We start from the raw sequence: 20,678 nt of genomic DNA, 5'->3' as shown, positions 1-20,678 counted from the left end.
CTGATGACATCTTCAGGCGCGTTTTTCAGACTTTACCACAGGCTAAGCAGCTCCCTTGTGAACAAAAAAAATGCAAGTACTCATGATTGCTGCACTTAATCATGAGTGGTATGTATTTTTGACATATTAGTACTGTGCTTTATACTAATTGTACAGCACTGATATATGAGTGCAGCTAAATAGATACTTGACTTCACTTATGTCTAAGTGCACTTGACTGCACTGAGAAACATTGAAGTTTTAATTCTAATTTTACTTCTAATTTTAATACTGTGTTCAACTTAACTTATTTTTTCTTTTTTAATGAAGGACCTTTTCACCAGAAACTTTGTGCATACTTAGACTATAGTACCTAATATCTTTAGATAATGTCATATAATAGATACTAATTATATACTTGAAATATGTTTAATATACTTTTAATATGCAAATATCAACTACAAATATGTTTTAAATAGACTATATCATAATTCAATGGTGTCTCAAATTACTATAGTCAAGTATATAGATTAAGTTGAAATACTTGCATACCATTGAACGAATTGTCTTACATTTTGGGAAATACTTTTATTGCCGAGAGTTGGATAAAAATCTATCTCTAATCTAATTATATCTGTGCAATAATTGTGACCTACCACTCAATTTAACTCATTTTATCGTAAAGACATGAAACAACTTGGACTAAACAAGAGGTATAATGTCTTAATTAGTGAGATTTAGAGGTGTTGGTGGGCGTGTTTTGTTATTTTTGAACAGAGCTAAGCTAACTGCTGATATGAGAGTGGTTTAAGCTTCAAGTGTAGTTTAGTCAACCACATTTTTTTTTTTTTTCAAAATAGCATCATATAAAGACATCTTACCACACTTCTGAGAACAATCAAGCTTCACTTCTCACATTCTTAGACTAACACTATTATTTCACTAACATCTGAAAATGTGATTTGAGTTCCCCTCCGGATAAGTAAACTGACCTCCACATGCGAAATTATTGGAATACCCAGACGCTGTGAGACATAAAACCAACCACAAATGATGCCATGTTATAAAAGTTCTCATTTATTAATTTATCACACAGCATATTTGTTAATAAAACATCTGCAAAAAATAAAATAAACCTCACTCTCTAGATCCTGTGTTATAAGGGTATATGCGACCGAGATAATTTTAAAGCACAAAAGCATCACTCAGACTTTCTTTGCATAGACTGCACCACCATTAGTTTCCCTCAGACACTCACATCAGCTTAACAAGCCTGCACTGTACGAAGCACTTTACTGACCCTATTTAATTTGCTATCCTCTAGAGGTTACTGAGCAATGGGCCTCTTGTGTTTGGATTCTACTTTGTAAATGGAAGGTAAGAGCATGACTAATTGTGCTAATTGACCTGAACTCTTCCTGAATATGATAGTTTAGCTGTCACTATGTTGTATTTTTAAACAGTTTAGTATAGTTTAAAAGGAGCATCTCAAACCTTTTGAGGCCGTGATGCTACATTTTTTTCTGTTTTCCTGGTGTGTTTTTCTCCTGTCATGTCAATGTAAAGTTTTCTTTTATTATATTTACAAGCTGAAGTTAAAAAAAAAAAAAAAAAAAAAAAGATATTCAAAAAAATACACCATTTTATTCTTCTTAATTGGTCCATAGAGTAAATGATGAGGAGAGTACAAGGTTATGCGCTATCTACCTAGTCGTCTCTGGTGCACATCAAATTAACAAATGCAGTAATCCCTACAAGTAATTGCTCCCCATAATTCATAATTCTTTGAGTTCATTTGAATGTCAGTGTTTATTTACATAATTAAGTCTTAGGGCAAACGAAAAGCATCATGGAAAGTGTTTCCAATCATGTTTATAGAGTGCTTTTGTCAGATTATGTTTGTGTGGATGGTGAACCTGATTAACAAAGTGTCATTCCTTATCAATACAATCAAAGCTACTCTTTCACACAGCCTTCCTATCCAGCAATCCAGAAAACACTTGTGTTCTGACCTCAAACACCGGTGTACATCATACACAGGGAAAAAGAAACAAGGTTACTGAGTATATTCATACACATGCTGATCTAAAACCATTCATTTCCTCCACTAATGCTGCCAGCAAATTAATTTGTAATTAAATTTAATCAAAATAAAAATGTTTTTGTATTGCGGGATCAGACTGATGTTGCCATGTAGCTTTTAGTTGGAGTCATCACACATCAGTGGAAAATACATTTTACTGCTAATTGAATTATGCATGTAGGCAAAAGTTTTCACCCCGAGAACAAACACAAAAATTGAAATGTAGAAAGCGCCATCGTATCCATTGTCCAGGAATATCCTCGCAGAACTTCAAGTGATGTGTTGTGTGATGTGGAAAAAAGGGCTAAAATCTGTTTTGCTTAAACCCCCAAATCTTCAGTAAAATTACATAGAAAAGCAGACTACCCTGGAAAAGGAACTCCATTTTCTTTGTGTTGTGTTGATTATAAGGATGTCTGAGGATCAAGAGAAGGACAAATTTACTTAAAAACATGTTTAAATCACACATTTTGTGTTCATAGAGTGTTTCTGTGAAGTTATTCAAAGTAGAAGTTTGTGTTTAGGTCCACATCGATTCCAGAAATCCCACAAATCTGATGCTTCTTCAGAGATGATCCCTAAGAGCTCTTTTGTTCCACAACTGTATACAGCTGTCCTCCATAATGTCACAATCCCAACCTTTTCCACTCCTCCTGTCCACCAGTTTAGGCCACAGTCACGACTAAGTGCGGTGTCTTTTTAAAAGGGGTCTGGAGAGGGCATCCTCTGTCAAGTGGCGTATTTGAGTTTCGTTGTCTGTGAATTACATGAGATACTGGAAAGAGAAGGAATCCCTGTGGTAGTCGCGGTGCCATGGCTCTCCACGAACATTGGGTCCAGGCAAGCAACTTTGGCAGCGAAAAAAGCGTGAATACAATGAAGCACGGCGAAGAGGTTCGAGAACTCCAGCTCCTGGAAGAGAAAAAGCATCCATTTTCTCGTTTTCTATAATTGTTGCTTTGAAATTCTTCTTTAATAACATTTTCATTTACGTGAAGTACCATTAAACATCTCCCAAAGTTAATTACCTTTGCTTCGATAGATTTGGAGTCTTGATTTTGGAATAAAAACTTGATCTTGCTTTTTCCATCATCAGATGATCCTTTTAGTTGGGAGAACTTGTATCTCCACAGTACCGCCTGAAATATACAAATTGCAAAGATTATATGAGTCTACTAAACAACAAAAATGCAACTATATATCTGTATTTACAGCAATCTAATCTGTAAATTCCTTCTTGTGTCACTGTTTCATGAATAATTCATGTTAAATCCACATGGATCCAGTGAGAAATGGGGCACGTCAGCAGATCAACCAGATACCGGTTGCTGTGAGATATAAACTTGTTATTTTCGCCACTGGGAAATTTAACAAGCCACAGCAATTTCACCTGAAATAGCAAGGCTTCGGTGATTCAATTAGTGTTGAACTGAATAAACAAAAGCTGAGCACTGAGCCAAGCGACAGTCAGTTTCCAGGCTGACTCCTCAGGTCGACGGCCGGCCACACTTTCCACACCAATATGTGTCTGTTCATTACAATACCGTGGTGACTGCTCCTGCTGCTTTAATAATCACTCTAACACCAATCGGATTAATCAGCAGTGATGGAGTTTAACTAAGTACATTTACTGCAGTATTTCCACTTTCTGTTACTTTATACTCCTACCACATTTTAGAGGGAAATATTGTACTACCTACTCCACTACATTTATACTACATTATTTTTTATATCCTTCCTGTCCACTGAAAACCACACCACTCCATATTTGATGATTTTGAATTTACTTGAAGGAAGGATGACGAGTTGCTGTATGGGTTGAAAAAATTCTCCCGCTTCTTAAGATAGATAAATTATTAGAGAGATAAAATATTTTTTATAGTTAAGTGGTTCTCACAGGACAAGCTACGCACATATAATAATCTTGTAGAATATGATGCATTTCTGTAGATTTAGCGACGCAACAGTAGCTATATAAAGACTTTAAACAACAGTAAATGCAACATACATATTAATGCACCACTAATAATTATTTTATTATTTTTCATTAAAATAATAATTTTCTGCATAATTTGTCTTAATTTTGATACTTTAAGTAAATAGCTGCCAATACTTACTTACGTTAAATAAGGGTTTGAAAACAGGACTGTGATGGAGTACTTTCACAGTGCGGTACTTCCTGTTACTTAAGTAATGGATCTGAATACTAGAAACTTCACTGTGATTTTTTTTTATCTTGCAAAAAATCATTTAAAATCAGGTCAGATATTCATGAAATGCTATCAGAGTGTAACAGGAGTGTCACCTCCTCTTCTCTGCCTTTTTAAACCCATCTGACTCTTGTTAACCTTGACAGAGGTGATGACATTTCCATCTCTTTCATGTCAGTCACAACCACTTGATGTTATATCTGTATCATGCTCCAAGCGGAGGATTATATGTGACTCTTATTTCCTCGTAAGGAGACATTCTCATGAGCTTTGCTTGGTTTTATTTTTGATGCCTTATTGCCGTGGTGGTGAGATAATGTAGTTTAAGTACCCCTTCATCAACATCAACAATCAAGTTTCGAATGTGTTGATTTGATATGATTTTAAACTAAATGCTATTTTATTCTGTTTATTACAGAAAAGTGGATATTTTTACAAGGCAATTTTTATACAAGGCAAGTAATCCTGGAATTGTTGGATTTTTAGGTTTAGTCTCTCTTTTTTTTTTAAGTACGTTCAGTTAACTTAGCATTCATACTATTACCATTAGAAGCGGTAAAAGCTGGACATTTCAACCATCTGATTATTGTGATGACAAACATACTAAAGATCAGCCTCAAACCAATTGTAAATCCTTTTTTTCTGTGTTTATTTTCTTCCCAAATAGAAATAAGTGTGTGGATATATAGTATTTACATATAATTTTTTACCAAATCATAATTTCTATTCTTTTGAAATTTCAACATGCCCTCCTCCCTCAGGTACACAGTGGTGATTTGTACATTTTGCTCATCTGGTGCACTTATGTTTTGTTGTATAGATCAGAGCTAGCGCTTTCCTACAAGGATGTTATAGCCAGAGTATTTCGATGCCCTTCTTAAAGCAGAGAGTTGTCACATTCACATTGACCTGTTTATGTTTGCTCAAGTTCATTTTTCTTAAACTTTATCTTATTACTCCCACAGCTGACTTTAAAGGTGTCAGCGCTTGCCACCAGAGCATGAACCCTCCAAGTCTTGACAGCTTACTTGCTCTGTGCACAATCCTCATTTGTTATACAAATGTTGTATTTGTTGTATTTACATTTTATGCCTTTTGTTTAATAGATGATACTAAGTGCTTTATCCATCCATCAGGTTTCGGAGGGCTGGAGCTTACAGTATCCCTGCACTCACATTTTCTCACAGGTTGCTAATGTGCACCCAGAGTTTTATAGATTATAAATCATTGTGCCATAGAGGGCTTTGTTCTGTCAGCCTTGTTTTATAGTATGTGATACAGGTACCAGATAAGATTTATTTTAAAATGTTGTGTTTTGAACAGCTTTTGCAGAAAAACTAGAGCTGTGGAACATCTCACTGGCTCCTGAGCCAGCAGAATACAGCTTAACTTGTTGTACAGAGTTTTATTTGTGCTGTTCCATTAAAACTAATTCTAACATGGGTTTTCAAATTTGCCAATAGCAGCTTTTAATTATGGAGTAATCCCACCCCGTGTATTGTCTGCGATTGTAGTTTACATATGGATTGTGTTTTGTGCATTTCACTCTGTAAACAATACGCTGGCAACATTTTTATCGTCCTTGGGGGACATTGTTGCTTCACATTGCAGGAATTAGGGCCAAAATCTTAGAGAACAATATGGCAACGCTTGTGTCCTGCTCAGCCACATAATGTGCACCAGTGGAGTACTCTGCATGGCTCTCAGATTTGGGGAAAGGCCAAAATGAACTGCAGGCAGAAGTGAGAGGTTTGAGCTGGGGGGAACCAGCCGTCAAAACAAATGTGCTCATACTCCCAAAATGCACACAGTGCAGAATAAGTTAGCAGCACCAAAAAAAGAAAAGGGAAACTGAGGCATCATGATTAGTTTCATCACACTGTGTACAATCTCCCACTGAAGAGATCTGTTTTCCCTTTTCCAGTTCTTATTGATGATAAAAGGCTGTTCTACACTCACCTTTGAAGCTGCATCAAAGCACACAAAGCCCATGCTGAAGTCAATCGTAAGTCCCATAAGGTGGCTCTCCACAATACAGGCATACGTTTTACTCTACACAATAGGAGAACAAGATGTCATCCACAAGGACACAAAAGTCTCTTTTGCTCCTGTGAAAATGTCATATAAGTATTATCAATCTTTGTACTAAAACAACTGAGCTGGAACCTTGTGCTTGATTAAAATCATCACAATTCCCTGCACGTTGCCTGCTGTTCAGGTGCTGACCTGTATCCTCTCCACCTCCAGGAAGGTGGCCATCTGAAAAGCCTTTTCCCAGATCAGCAGCTCGCACTCCAGCTCCACGCTGAAGAACATGTCCTCCCCGCTCTCCGTCTGGACGCTGAAGCAGTGCTTCCTCTTGTCCAGAAGGTCATTATCCTAAGATAAGACAGTACGACTGCCATGCTGATCAGGTACAGATGGGCACAATGATGTGGAGATAAGACGAGCAACAGCAATGCAGGGAGGTAAAAGGAGGTTTATTTCACTCTGATGACAGAGTAAAGGCTGCAGACTGCAGCTGTAAGAGCACTTGAATTCTTATTCTCTATATCTTGAACACTTGCATTAAGGTAATAAGTATGTATGCAAGCGGAAACAGACAATGTTTTCCTCTAATGTATCTTTTTACTGTTTTATGTAACACAAATAGCACAGTATAATATATATGGGAGTATAGGTCAACTTATATCTGATCTAATATGTCTGATTTAATATGTCTGCATGAATTGAATTACCCATAATGAGTTTCTGCATAATGAATTGCAGATAAATTCTCACAATCAAATTCAAAGTGACCTCGAATCCGCAGAGACTCAACAAAACAACCTGAACCTTCAGTGTCTCTGTGGGATTGAAGAACACATGCAACTAACTGAGTGCTGTTATGTAAGCGCAATCCTCAGAATCTGTTCGCTACTTTATATTCTTTCAGTGTAACCAGTGTGAGGCTTTGATCTCTAAATGGAATGAATGAATGAATGAATGAATGAATGATTGAATGAATAAAAAAAAGGCGCCTTACCTTTAAAATCTTGCACATTATCTCATACACAGTAAAGCTTTTCTCTGCTCTGGTCCAGTCCCATGTTGTCACCTGAAAATATCACATAAATGTTTGGAAATATTTTTAAATGACAATACAGTTTGCTAAGCCCTGCCCCCCTTTGGTTACTGGTGTTACATCTGTCAAGCTTTTTATTTTACAGTGTACAATGACAAATTTTGTAGGATCAAAGTACAACCGGCTTTTACCAGTTTTACATAGCTAGGGCAGCTGTAGGTATAGCTAAATAGTGTAAGCTAATGCTAATGCTCAGTGAGCTGGTTGATGTAGAACATAAGGAAGAGCACTGTTCGTAAATAGGGTAGAGCTATAAACCTAATATTATACAGTATTATAAGTGAAATTGTAATTTAAATGGTATTCATTCCATCATAACCCTGAGTAAAGTTTGAAAGCTTTGTGTCGAAAAACAACTTGGACAAGCAACATTGTGGTTATATTTATGCTTTAATATTTGTATTTTGACATGCTACACCCACTTGAGCTTTATGAAACTAGCTAGTAGTTACTAAGAAATTAGGAATGATTTTACGCACAAACTTAGTGACAGATTTACAGCTGTCCAGGTATTTTTCAAACATAACCCTAACCCTATAATATAGTAATTATGTAGTAGGCCTACAGTTAGCTAATGACATGCTTTATAACCAGTGAAACTAGTTAGCGGGGCATGCCAATGTTTGCAGCGTAAGTCAGAACAGACACTCTGTCACATCCATTTCTGACTCGTTTGATTTTGTGGTTTTGGTTTTGGAAAGGTAATTTTAGAAGAAAAAACTACCATCCAAACTCTTTAGATACCAAGTGTGGCTCTTATTACAAACCTAATCTGAAGCTTAGTGCTGAGTTATGATTACTAAACTGTGAAAGGTCAGTCACTACCCTGGGCCAGGGTTTATGTGGTCACTTGAGGGGAAATATTCCTCAGAGGAAACTAATCTTCAATAATAAATAAGCTTGTCTCGACGTCTGAACTAGCAGGCTCCCATATTCCACCATCCACTCACATTAGCATATTCCATTTATATCAGCACAGTCAAGTTGAGCAGGCAATTTTCAGTTATCTATCAATCTTTTCCCATCTCCAGTACCATCGACAGCTTATCCCTCTTGTCATAATCACTTAAGTGGCTGGCAGAATGTAAACAGATTTAATGATCATCATCAATCAACAGGAAGATCAATGCAGCACAAATGATTATGAGTGAGCTGCTTCCTTTTTTCCAGCAGGAAAGCATTTTCTCCCTCAACAATACATTAAGATCAAATGAAAAATCTCCTGTGGAGTTGAGCAACATTAATTCAAACACAGAAGTTTTGTGGGTTGAAGATATTGATATAAAACAAATAAATACAGAGTAAAAACTTACAGGAGGTGCTGAAAATTTGAAGAGTGAGGAACCCCTCAAAGCGAGGAACTTTGGTGAATACATTCGGTCCTGAACAGAGTCCTGCTCCTTCTCGTCGACCCAGCCCATGTAAATAATCTATCAAAGGATAAAACAAAACACAGATCAGATAGACATCAGAGACGTGGTATGTAATAACAGGCATCAAAGAGGTGTCGGGCGAAATAGACAAATTCCTTTATATAAATATATATAAAATGCCTAAATTTTTACCCAACTTTAACTTTGATTATTGCTGATTTAGCCATAAATATTTATAGAAAATTACTTGAGATTTGAAACCAAGCATTCAGGAAAATCTCTAACACTGTAACACAACCTATTTAGCATTTAAAGGCAATATATAAACCATTCATAAATGGTTCATAGCACATTATAATGTAGTTCTAAGCAAATAAAAGTACATTTGTAAGTATTAATTAATGTATTAATGTATTTGACAACTACACCATATTTCCTGTGAGGCATCTGTAACTGGTGTACAGACTACAGTAAATGAATGACTGTCAGTGTAATATAATACAGTTGTAATTAATATCAATATGAAATGGAAAGCATTTGTTTCTTACTTTTATTAATAATATATTTTACTTAAGTATTTATTTATCTATAAGTACATTTTTACTGTCATTGAGAACTAAGAAAACATAATCCTTAGATGAAGGCAATGAGATACAGCTGACAGCTCTGGGACCCTTGATTTAAAGATTTCATTTTTAAACTACTGTTTCTAAGGTCAGGAATGAACCTTTATGAGGTTTGAACATATTCATAAACACTTTTAGACCCTCCCTCTGAGTAATAAACAGTTCATGATGTAATGATGTTTGTTCATGTGTTTGTGATACAACATTAAAAATTATCACAGCTGTGTTTTCAGACTCATCAGTTTGTTGACAAGTACATTTGTAATCTCTTAAAAATGTTTTTATGAAATCAACACCAAGGTTATAGTTTTATAGACAAGTTATTTATTCATTAAGTTGGGGTTGGGGGAGGCTCGGTCATATACGTCATCATATCACTTGCTCTTACATGTAGGCAAAAGGTATAAAGTTTTCAAGGGGAAAAAAAAGAGGTTAGACCGTCAGGGAGATGAAGAGACAGAAAGCAAAGCCTCTGCTGCAGATGTTCTGAGGCATAATTTTAGACATCGAGGGTTTCACACCATCACTCCTCATTAAAGTCAGGGTGATTTCAACCAATCAAGTAAAATGTTTGCTTGCTTTTCTGTTAAGAGTTCTTTTTTGATGGATTTGCAAAACAAGCAAGTGAAAGATTCGGGACAGGCAGTCACATCTCATGCAGTTAAATTTCTTAAATGAATTGTCAAGTGAATTCACACATTTTTGTGAAGCAGAAACCCAGAATAAATAAGTAAGACAAAAAGTATCCCACTGTCACGTCGGCTCCCCATGTTTAGACTGAAAAATGACACTGTGTCTTAACTGACTGAAGGCGCTTAAGTTGTTTTCTGATCATCTCTCCGTGGATGGTCTTTAATGATGCAAACACTCTTCTTGTGTTGCAATAGTTGGCAAGATGGTACTGTGTCCTTTCTCTGACTGAGTGACCTGGTTAGATTTAGTTGTGATTTTTAAGATAAATGTAAAATGCAAAATCAAAACAAGACAAAGCAAAAAAAAAAGAAAATGTAACCAAGGAGCAGGAGCCCTGCTGCTGCACGAAGAAAACATCTCACCTGCTGGTTCACTGGAAAATTCCGGTTAATCTTCTTCACCTGTTAAATTCAACAAGAACATCATAAGTCATCAAAATATCTCCTGCTAACAAGCAGGCACCAATTACTGGCAGAGGTTAAAATATTTACAGCACCCTGTAGGGACTCACAATCAGACTAACAATGTGTCTAAGAAGAAATAAACTATGAATCACAGCATCCATGCTAACATGTTAACCACAGCAATGACGGAACACTGTTAGAGCCACTTCATTTATTCAAGGCATGCAAATTACAAAATGAGATAGATAGAGTCATTTCCACAAGGACCTGAGGCTCTTCCTAAAAAAATCCATTTAAAAAAATCCATTCTCTCAGTGGTAATAAAAGTGGGGAAACTACTGAGAGGGCAGTCAGGCTTTAAATTAAAACATTCTCCTCAGATCACAGGTATCACTCGCTCCTAATCCATGCTATACTATCAATATAACTCTTTCTTAGGAGCAGAGAACCAAATTAAGCCGTCCAGGCCTGATCCTGTCTTCCTTTGGAGGCGAGAACAAGTCACAGCTGCTTATTGTGAAAAGTTACTGAAGTTTGTGTCAAGGGAGAAAACAGGATGTTTCTTTTTCAGTGGAGGAGCTGAAAGGGAAACAGCCAGATCACTGTCAAGATGTGAGCTGGGTTTGGATATATGGGAGCAGTGATGGTGGGTTTGTTCACATTCAGCTGTGGGTTGTTGAGGCCCGTCATAGTGACTGCCGGTCTAAACCACCTCTGACATAAATCTGGAAAGGCTGGAGGGTCCAGTTCTTTAAAACAAATCACACATCTCTCACTCTATTTCACAGTACACAGAGGGGAATTTTGACTGAGTTAGGGTGGGAAGTACCTGACTAACACCTACCGAATCACTGTGTTAGTGTGTTTTCACTTTCTAATCTATAACATTTCAGGGGAAAAATTGTACTTTTTGCTCCATTTTTTACTGTAATTATTGTACCATAAATGCACATTCTGTTCAATACTATTAGATGATAGGATAATAGTTTTTCAAGTCCATCTTAAAATGATAGCTATTACCTTGGAAACAGGTTTTGCTGACAATAATCATGCTTTATGTTCATCCTGGCCATTAAGAGATCCGTTCATCAGTAATTAGGTTTGATTTATATGGCACTTTTCCGAAGGGTTACAATGTGCTTCACGAGTGCAGATGAATATATACAATGGTTTAGGAATACAAATGCAAAAATGATTAAGAGAAAAGAAAAAACAAAGAAACATCAAGAGAAACCTCTGAGAATGTCTTGAGACGAGACTGAAAACACTGACCTGGCTCCCAGAGGGAGGCTGTTCCATAACGTGGGGCCAGTACAGCACAGGCAGAGATTTTTTTTTTCTATGGTTATAGCATGACTGTGGGGGTCAAAATCCTCATTTTGAGCACAAATGTATTCAAAATATATCTTAAGCTCATATGAGGCTACAGCAGTCTGCAGTAAACAAATCAAAAGTTACCAAAATATCTGAAGTTACAGCCTTTTTAATATAAAGTTCCTTCATGTTTTGACAGGTAATGTTGAGTTGCAGGGAACTAAAGCCTGTTATTAACTGCAGATAAACTTCTGAATACACTTTGGCAGGACAGGGGATTTTGGCCCACATCACTTACATTGACAGGGTATTAAGCAAAACATGTTTCAGTGTTCATAAGGGCAAGTGACTATTCATTTAAGACAGACGTTGAACTACAATTACCATGCCAAGTTGCAGGAAATATGGTAAAAAATCTCCCTTTCCTGAGTTACAGCAATGAATAATGGTCAAAGGTGTTTTTACAAAACATTATGATGTCGCAGTGAAGTTGACCTTTGACCATTTGGATATAAAATGTCATCACTTCATCGTTTTATCCTTTTAGGCATTTTTGTTGAATTGTGTCATACTTAGCATGTGAATTTGTGAGTCATGGCCAAAATGTGTTTTGTGAGGTCACAGTGACCTTGACCTTTGACCTTTCACAACCAAATTCTAATCAGTTCATTCTTCAGTCCAAATGGACATTTGTGCCAAATGTGCACAGATTGTCTTGAGGGGTTCCAAATATATTGCATTCACCAGGCCAAAACTGTGCTTTGTAACTGTCTCTATGACCTTTGACTTTTGCTCTTTGCCCAAAAATATCTTTACACTTCATCCTTGAGTCCAGGGGAATGTTTGTGCCAAATTTGAAGAAATTCCCTCAGGGTGTTACTGAGATATTGCATTCACAAGAATGGCACAGACAACATGAAAACATAATACCTCTGGCCCTGTCCCCTGCACAGAGGCATAAAAATGCCCCATAAGATAATACCGCCTATACTTCTATTCTTGTATTTTGTGGTATTTGTAGTATAGTAACACTGGTGAACCTTTTTGTACAGTTATTAGATTAAGATTGTTATATTGTGTTCAATACACCCTTGTGTATAGGTTTTGTTTTCAATGGTACTTTGGACTTTCATTCATGCGTTGTACTGTCATTTTGTATTTTGCAGGTACCTTATTTTACTATGTATACAGAGCATCTTCAGCATAAACACCTACTCCAGGGTAAATACAGCTCTGTTATCTTACTTACTAGATTTGTTGCACATTAACATTCAAGTTGAGATAAGGCCATAATACATCGCTGTTGTCGGGCAAAATACACAGCATTTACTCAGAATATAAACATTTCACGAGCACAGGAAAAACAGCCTTTTTTTGCTTGTTAGTTTGATGCCACAAAGCACTTTTGAGAAACACAAGGCGTTTTTGAAACAGAAACAGGAGAATTGACTATATTATAGCGAGAACATCACTATGTCAGGTAAATAGCTCTCTCCAGGGTTCAAATTATTGGGCAGGGGGGGTCGGTGGTGGTGGTGGTGGTGGTGGTGGTGGGGGGGGGGGGGGGGGGGGGGGGGGGGGGGAGAAAGTCAAGAAAAGAGAAAAAGCGGATGCCATGCAGAAAATTGCCGCCGGTCAGACTCAAACCTGGGCTGTAGCTGTTAGGACTAAGCCTTTATGGCATGTGCTCTACCAGGTGAGCCGCTGGAGGTCCAAAACTTTTGTGTGGCTGTGGGGGTGTAGTTAGTCTTTTACCTTTAACATGAATTTTTATAACAGGCACCCTCTTTGTTTTCACTCAGGAATTCAGGAGTTTGACTTGTAATTGAACAATGTTAAAATACATGTGCCCACCACCTCAGTTCACTGAAGCACGTGCCTGCACTGTACTGGGTTCACTCTCAGCCTGAAGAAATATCTATATATATATATAAATATATATATTATAATAATATAATATCAATACCTGACAATGTAGCACAATAACGTCCTGTACGATGCTTTTACTAACATTAATATTCTATTTTTTTTACTCTCCACATCCATAACTTTAAACTTTAAATTTCAATCTTCTATTCTTTCTCAGGGTGAAAATGTAACATCTTTCCAGGGACCACAGATGAAAAACAGACTTTTGGTTAACTCCAGCACATTTAAAGCAATGTTTATTAATGTGCACTGTCCCTGTTAAATAACCCAATAAATAAATAACATAGACTAGGGGATTTATCAAAAACATTGTCATTCTGGTTGGCACTTTTATAATGACTACTCTACTTTTTAAAATTTTAAGTATTTGACTAACTTGTTCTAACTTTACTTCCAACTCAGTATCTGAGAAGATAAATACATTGCACTGACAGTTCAACTAACCAAACTCCAAAAAGGCCAAATGAGTCATGAGTCACCAATAGAAAGAAGACCAATTATAAAAACTGCTAAATTATTCAAAAATAATTATGATGCATACCAAGCATAACCAAACAAAGACAAGCAGGCATCACAGTTCAACACTTGCCAATAGGGTGTAGACAGACATTTAACGGTGGAGCTGCTAAAGGCCACTGAAGAACAGCCTTGAAAATTGCCACAGAATTGAATCAGCACAGTCTCAGCAGAAACTGTTCAGCCTGACCTTTGTTAGAAACTTAAATCTGAGCTGCGATTCAGACACCACTTATATTCAAGGCCAAGACACAGAGACACATAACCTAACCTGTCGTAGGGAGCATTATAACTAAACAAGAAAGAAATGAGTCATGAGGTATGAGTCAAGCTTAAATGTGATTCCTGGATCTGATTTGATTCACAGTCACAGTTGGAGAGAGCCAAAAGAAACCCTCAGCCCACAGTATCTGCTGCTCTGCTGTGTAGCCGACTAGTGGGAGTCGTTAGGGCCAATGGAGCAAACACTTCCCTTCATAATGATCACATTTTGCCTTCAATGACGCCCTAAAATGCACCGCTAAACAAACTCAAGAGCGGTTTCATGAACACCAGGATGGCCTCCCCAGTCACCAGACGTGAACATCACTGAACCTTTATGGGAGTTTGTGGAGCGCAGAGAGCTGAGCGGATTCCCTCCTCCATCATCGCTCAGACAACTGGCGGCACTTTTTCATGATGAATGGAGCAATATTTGATTACAAACAGCTCAGTTCAAGTGTTTGACAGCAAACCACGAGAGACTGACGCTTTTCTGAAAGCAAAGGTTGACCCTGCTCTTTACTGGGTCCTTTATTCCAGTATATTTTCAGATGTCGGTGCTATATTTGTCCACTGCTTGTGCATCTCATTTGCAAGGTTGCCTGTTTAATAAGTTGGGCCCATTAAATTTTTTTGCATTTATTTATTTTTTCAAAAAAAAGGTCCATCTATGAATATTTACTTTGACCTTTTTTAAAACAGGTAAGATTTTGATACAAACACAGACCCTCCAAATACATCCTCTAGCATTACACTTTATTGTTTTTTCTGAGTCTCTGTCTCATCTGCTGCATAATTGATCAATCAATCAATCACTTTATTTGTCCCTGAAGGTCAATTGCAGGTGCAGCAGTGAAACAAAAACAGAATAACAACACAAAACACAAAAGCACATCACATATTTACAAAGTAAAGCAAAAATAAAACTGGGTGTAGAAATAGAGTACACAACTCAAAAAACTTAAAAATAAGTGAAATAGAGAGTAAAAATATAACATTTAAAAAACAAACCTCAATTCAGACCATTAGTTCATGCATACCTGTACATAACTCTGTGTGTATATAGATTCACAGTGCTCATCTGTGCAATTTAAAGATGATACAGTAGATACTGACCTTGTACCAAACATGTACATGTATCACAGGCACTGTTGATGTATATATGTAGAGTTCAATAAAGATCCTAGTTTCTCCTGTTAGTTTAGTTTCTAATCAAGCTAAGTTTTAGTTATTTCTTTTTTTTTCAATTTCTTGATCCAGTTCTTAGAGTGTCCTCACGTTGTTTGCTTTGTTTTTGTGACTTAGCTGCTGTAATGTTATAATTTTACATTTACATTAATAAGCTGTATCGATCATCTGTCTGTCTGTCTGTCTATATGTGCTCCTGTTACCTTTTCCTAAGGGAGTTTAGTTAAGAGATGGCAGAAGGTATGAAAGCATTATTGTACCTTTTGTTTTTGGATAAAGGGAAAATGGCTCTTTTGCACTTCTTTTATTACTAGAAGTAAATTCTGAGCTGTCTTTGACACAGGAAACATAAAAAATCCAGTACATCAAAGCATAACAGCCAGGTGATAATAACCAATCTACTCTTGAAATTCCAACTATTCTCAGTATGAGGATGAAAAATATAAAGCTTATTAATGACGCCGTCACTGATGGCCATTTCAGAATCATGTACACTTGCATTTATATTCAACTGTCTGTTCTCTCAGCAGAAATCTGTACATCCTACATGCAGCCAGGTTACCAGCTCACTCACACACCTCGGTGAATGCCAAGGCCAGAGTGAGAAATACACTCTGTATTGTTGAGGCCACTCTGGCAGTGAGTCATCGGTGTTATGTTTAGTACGTCCCTCATTTCGTCCACTCCAATTAACCAGGGCTCCATTATTCCCCAGAGACTCTCTAACACACAGGCCATCGCTCTAACACACACACCACCACACAAACAGCCACACCAATGGACACAGGATAATTACAAATCCCTATTTTTCACTGCCGCTCACTCCATGTTGTATTCATGTCATGTGGAGAGCCAACACTACTGTCTGGTTACATTTGTCTAGACAACAGCTTGACAGGCTCTCTCTAGAAAATGTAAAATTATAGTTTACTGCATGTTGTCAAAATTTGGTTCTGTATGAGCTGCCACACATGATGAAGCCTGTTAGCAGCGTTTGTATTTGACCCCCTGCTGAGCATCGTGCCTGCCTAGAAACACAGAGAAACACTTTCTTTTTTCCACATCAGCTGTGGTAGAGCTGGAGAAATATGTTCGCAATAAGACAAAGAATACAGCATCGTTATTTCTTTAGATCTTGCTGCTGCTTGCTATCATTATTTTATAATATATTATGATGCATTATAGATTACACAAGTGCATGGGCTTAGCTGGAGGGAGTACTGTAAGTGTAGTACAGCGCGCTTTCTGTTATTGTGACCTCGGGCTGAAAAGGCATTAGTGTTTGTCTACTTAATGCCATGACATTTGCAGAGAGACTATTAGACAATCCACAAATTGAAAGTCTGTTGCATTAACACGTAACCCAATATCTGATTGGTTTACATGGGTGACTGCGTGAGGTGGCAGACCTAACAAGCACCATTGTTTCTTACTCACATTGTGCTTGGTGAGACTGGAAATGTTGCCCGCTATTGCCTGAAGCCAGTCCAAACAGTCTTCAGCTGCGGGAAACTGTATAACGCCGCTGCAAACTCCGTCCACAGCTATAACCTGGAAAGCATTTTTCCTGAAAGAATAGAGACGAAGAAAAAAAAAAACTGAGGATCAAACTGAGCATGCACAGAAATGTTTGTGATTTTAGGGGTGAGTCTGCAGTTTATCCACATCTCTGCAGCATCTCAGCACATTTCTGCATTTCAGTGTAACAGATTTAACAAATGTGTGAATTAGAGAGCTTCAGAGGTGCTGGTTGGTTTATTTTTGACAGAACCAGGCAAGCTGTTTCCAGTCTTTGTCCTAAGCTAAGCTAACAGCCACAATGCAGACATGAGAGTGGTATCGATCTTCTCATCTAACTCTCAGCAACAAAGCAAACAAATACTGAACTATTCCTTTAAATGAACAGATTTTGGGAACAGACCATACTCACAATGTCATAACCAAAATATTCATGATAACTCAATGTCAAGAACAAGTTAATCTTCATCTTCATTCATACTGAAAAAACATCAAGGACGATTGATCTAAAAACTTATTATATCCTTATGCCATTTTCAGCTAATATGCTAAAACCACAGGAGTGGTTCATTAAGAGTCAATCCAAAAGATTACTGTTTCCATCATCCACAGTATAGTTAAATGGAAATGTATTTATTGACAGCTTAATGGCTTATTACATCATACATCCACTATTCAATAGTTTTGTCCTGCAGTATGGCGGATGTACCTGTCGGTTAGTGTAAGTAAAGTTTACTGCAGAATTGCTTTACGTCTTCTTAAATTGTGTTAAAAGGATAAAAATAGTTGCAAAAACATATTTTCTGCTCCAATTGCACTTAAAATGGAGGATGACACGTCAAGATGAAGTCAACGCAGCTCACCTGCTGACGTCAGAGCCTGGGATGTACTGCGACAGGCGTGAGTGTAGCAGCGGAATAAGGCGCAGGTCCACCCATCTCTTCTCCCAGCGAAGCCCTGGGGACGTGGGCCAGGACGAACAGGACAACGTGTCCTGCATGAAGTGTGAAACACAATTTAGAAGAGCTTGTCGTTTCCCACCTTGCACATTGCACAACAGTTGACATGTCAAGAGCTTGAGTCCCGCTGCTGCTGCTGTTGTTGCAGGTACACAGCCGGGCCTATAGCTGCAGAGGGACGCTGATTCACCCTCCTCAAAAGATAAAGATAGAGCATCTTGGTTATCAGCCAGCAGTGACAGCTGCATGGAAACAACTTTCTGGCTGCTGCACGGCTACGAAGGGTAAGTTATAGAATCAGTCAGTCAAAGAAGAGGATAATGGAAAAAAAGTACCGTGTTGTTAGGATGGTAGTTCAAGTGCAGGCCGCTATCACACAGAGGAGAGGATGTCCCACTACTCTGGTCGCTGGGAATGCCTGAACGTGCAACAGGAATGTACAAAAAAGAAAAGGTATTATACCCCCCCCCCACACTTCAAACTCAGTGCGACACCTCTATCTATTTCAAGGTTTCCAACCTCAGTGAATCACAGCTGTCAACAAAAGTGTGTTACTTTGTTCTCTGTGCCAGTTTGTATTCAGTCGACTGGTTGATTGGCCAGTCAACCTGGCCTACATATGCGTATGAAAGGATTTCATAAAAGCTTTCATGTCTGATGACAGGCTGAAGCTTTCCTGTGTAAGAGCAATCAATTGCACCACAATGAGCAATGTCAATTCTTTCAGTTCAGTCTTTAGTATATTTTGTGGAGCTTGAGATGTGTCCTATCATCTCTTTAGCAAACTAGCATCTTTATTTAGTGCTTGTCAAGACAAGCAAGTCCCAAAAAAAGAGCAGCTGAATCTATGTTGGTTTTTTTTGGGGGGGATTTTCAGTCACCAGGACAACCAGCCCTAGACAGAAAATAATACCAGCTATAAATACTCTTGGTTGATTATTCTCCACAGCAGTAAAGGTGATTATATACTTTAATTAAAGAGAGTGTGTATGTGTGTGTGTGTGTGTGTGTGTGTGTGTGTGTGTGTGTGTGTGTGGAGGTTTCTTACATGTGCAGTCCTCACACAGGGGCAGTTTCAAAAAGGCAGGAGTCTTCTTTAAGAAAGAGACGGTAAGAGTCACTTCCTCACCAGCGTTTCTCAAAACCTGGACCTGGATGGTAAAAACAGGAGAATATTTTTACGGCAGGAGCTGTAAACTGTGAGCTTTTCTGCTGATCGCTTGCTGTGAAGAAACATGGTGTGCCAATGTCTAGCTAAGAATGGAAATCCAAGATAAGGGATTTAAACAGACTAGAAGTTTTATGCTCCTTACACACATTTCTTACAGTTACATTTATGAAGGGATGAAACAGAAAAAATTGGCTTTACATGTCAAAAAGATACAAATCATAAAGTGAGACAAGATAAGCTGCTGAAAGAGCTGTTGCAGTGTAAGAGAATGTGAGATATGAGCTGACAGCTTACCACTTCCTCGTGGCGATAGCTTCTAACGTTTATTCCATTTATCTAGAAACAACAGTAACAGGGTTACCCTAAATAATACTGCTGGCACTGGATCACCGTAGCTCTTTCTTCAAGATGATTAATGAAGCAAGCACAATAACTGTTATGGCATCTGCACTGAAAACTGTAAACAAGAGAGTCAAATCCACGGTTGCCATGAATGCTGAATGTCTTTGGCGAGCTTGTAAATGTTGCTTCTGCATCGTATGAGCTGACTGAGACGAGATGTGGGAGATTTTCTTTCTTTTTTTTTTTTGTGACATTCATATAACAAATGAAAGATTTGGGATGTGACATTTAGCTATAGGGATGCATAATCTTTCAACACAGTTTTGTGAATGTGACACATGAATTATTGAAGAAGCAGTCCATGTTATTCTGCAGCCTAGAATGAGTTGTGTAAACAGGCTTTAATATGAATTTTGGCATTTTTACCTGAAGGATGCCGTCTCCAATGAATAGCAGCCCAGAGAGTTCAGCTGGAAACAGAAAATCACTTTAGCAAAAATAAACTAGAAAAAAAAAATGGCATTAGTTGTATAAAGTTTTCCAGGGATAATAATATACCTTTTTGCTCTTTTGATATTTTTGATATCACAACAGGGATTTTATGCTCTGCACCACCCTAAGAAGACAAATTAAATCAAACTGAATTACAAAGGTATCACAAACTCAAAAAAAGGCAAAGACACTCAAGAGCAACTCAATTTTCAGTGAGTCCCTGTGCTATTGCTCCTATTGCCATTTGACAAGAAAATGATCAATAACACTTGTTCAGACTTAATTTAAAGGAGTTGGGAGGAGTGGTCTAATCAGCCGGGATCTAAATTACCTTGATGCTCAGGCCAAAACCTCCAATCGTCTGTCTCCTGATCGTTACAGTCCTCTCCTGGAAGGGATTCACATAGAGCCAACAGATGAGTTCAGGCTGATGCTGAACCTGTGGGAGCTCGTCCCGCAGAACAAATGGGGCGTCATCCCTGACAAAATAACTGAT

At 37.8% G+C, this 20,678-nt stretch overlaps 1 protein-coding gene across 1 annotated transcript in view; it reads right to left on the bottom strand.

Moving 5' to 3' along the window:
• Positions 1-1,035: 1,035 nt before the first annotated feature.
• sntg1 (syntrophin, gamma 1) overlaps positions 1,036-20,678 on the bottom strand; it is a 32,361-nt gene continuing 12,718 nt past the window's right edge. Inside the window, exons 5-19 of the mRNA XM_071491613.1 lie at positions 20,514-20,570; positions 20,249-20,306; positions 20,117-20,160; positions 19,643-19,684; positions 19,226-19,328; positions 18,513-18,595; positions 18,082-18,212; positions 17,138-17,267; positions 10,451-10,489; positions 8,710-8,826; positions 7,298-7,369; positions 6,499-6,651; positions 6,232-6,324; positions 3,091-3,201; positions 1,036-2,974 (exon numbers count right to left, since the gene is read on the bottom strand). Of these exons, the coding sequence (XP_071347714.1) occupies positions 2,792-2,974; positions 3,091-3,201; positions 6,232-6,324; positions 6,499-6,651; positions 7,298-7,369; positions 8,710-8,826; positions 10,451-10,489; positions 17,138-17,267; positions 18,082-18,212; positions 18,513-18,595; positions 19,226-19,328; positions 19,643-19,684; positions 20,117-20,160; positions 20,249-20,306; positions 20,514-20,570 (1,416 nt within the window). The 3' untranslated portion in view covers positions 1,036-2,791. The remainder of the gene's footprint in view (positions 2,975-3,090; positions 3,202-6,231; positions 6,325-6,498; positions 6,652-7,297; positions 7,370-8,709; positions 8,827-10,450; positions 10,490-17,137; positions 17,268-18,081; positions 18,213-18,512; positions 18,596-19,225; positions 19,329-19,642; positions 19,685-20,116; positions 20,161-20,248; positions 20,307-20,513; positions 20,571-20,678) is intronic.

Source organism: Trachinotus anak, unplaced genomic scaffold (genome assembly GCF_046630095.1).
Source record: "Trachinotus anak isolate AG129_WGS33_773 ecotype Australia unplaced genomic scaffold, CSIRO_AGI_Tana_v1 ptg000012l, whole genome shotgun sequence".
Lineage (NCBI taxonomy): Eukaryota > Metazoa > Chordata > Actinopteri > Carangiformes > Carangidae > Trachinotus > Trachinotus anak.
This window is presented reverse-complemented; position numbering and strand designations above follow the sequence as displayed.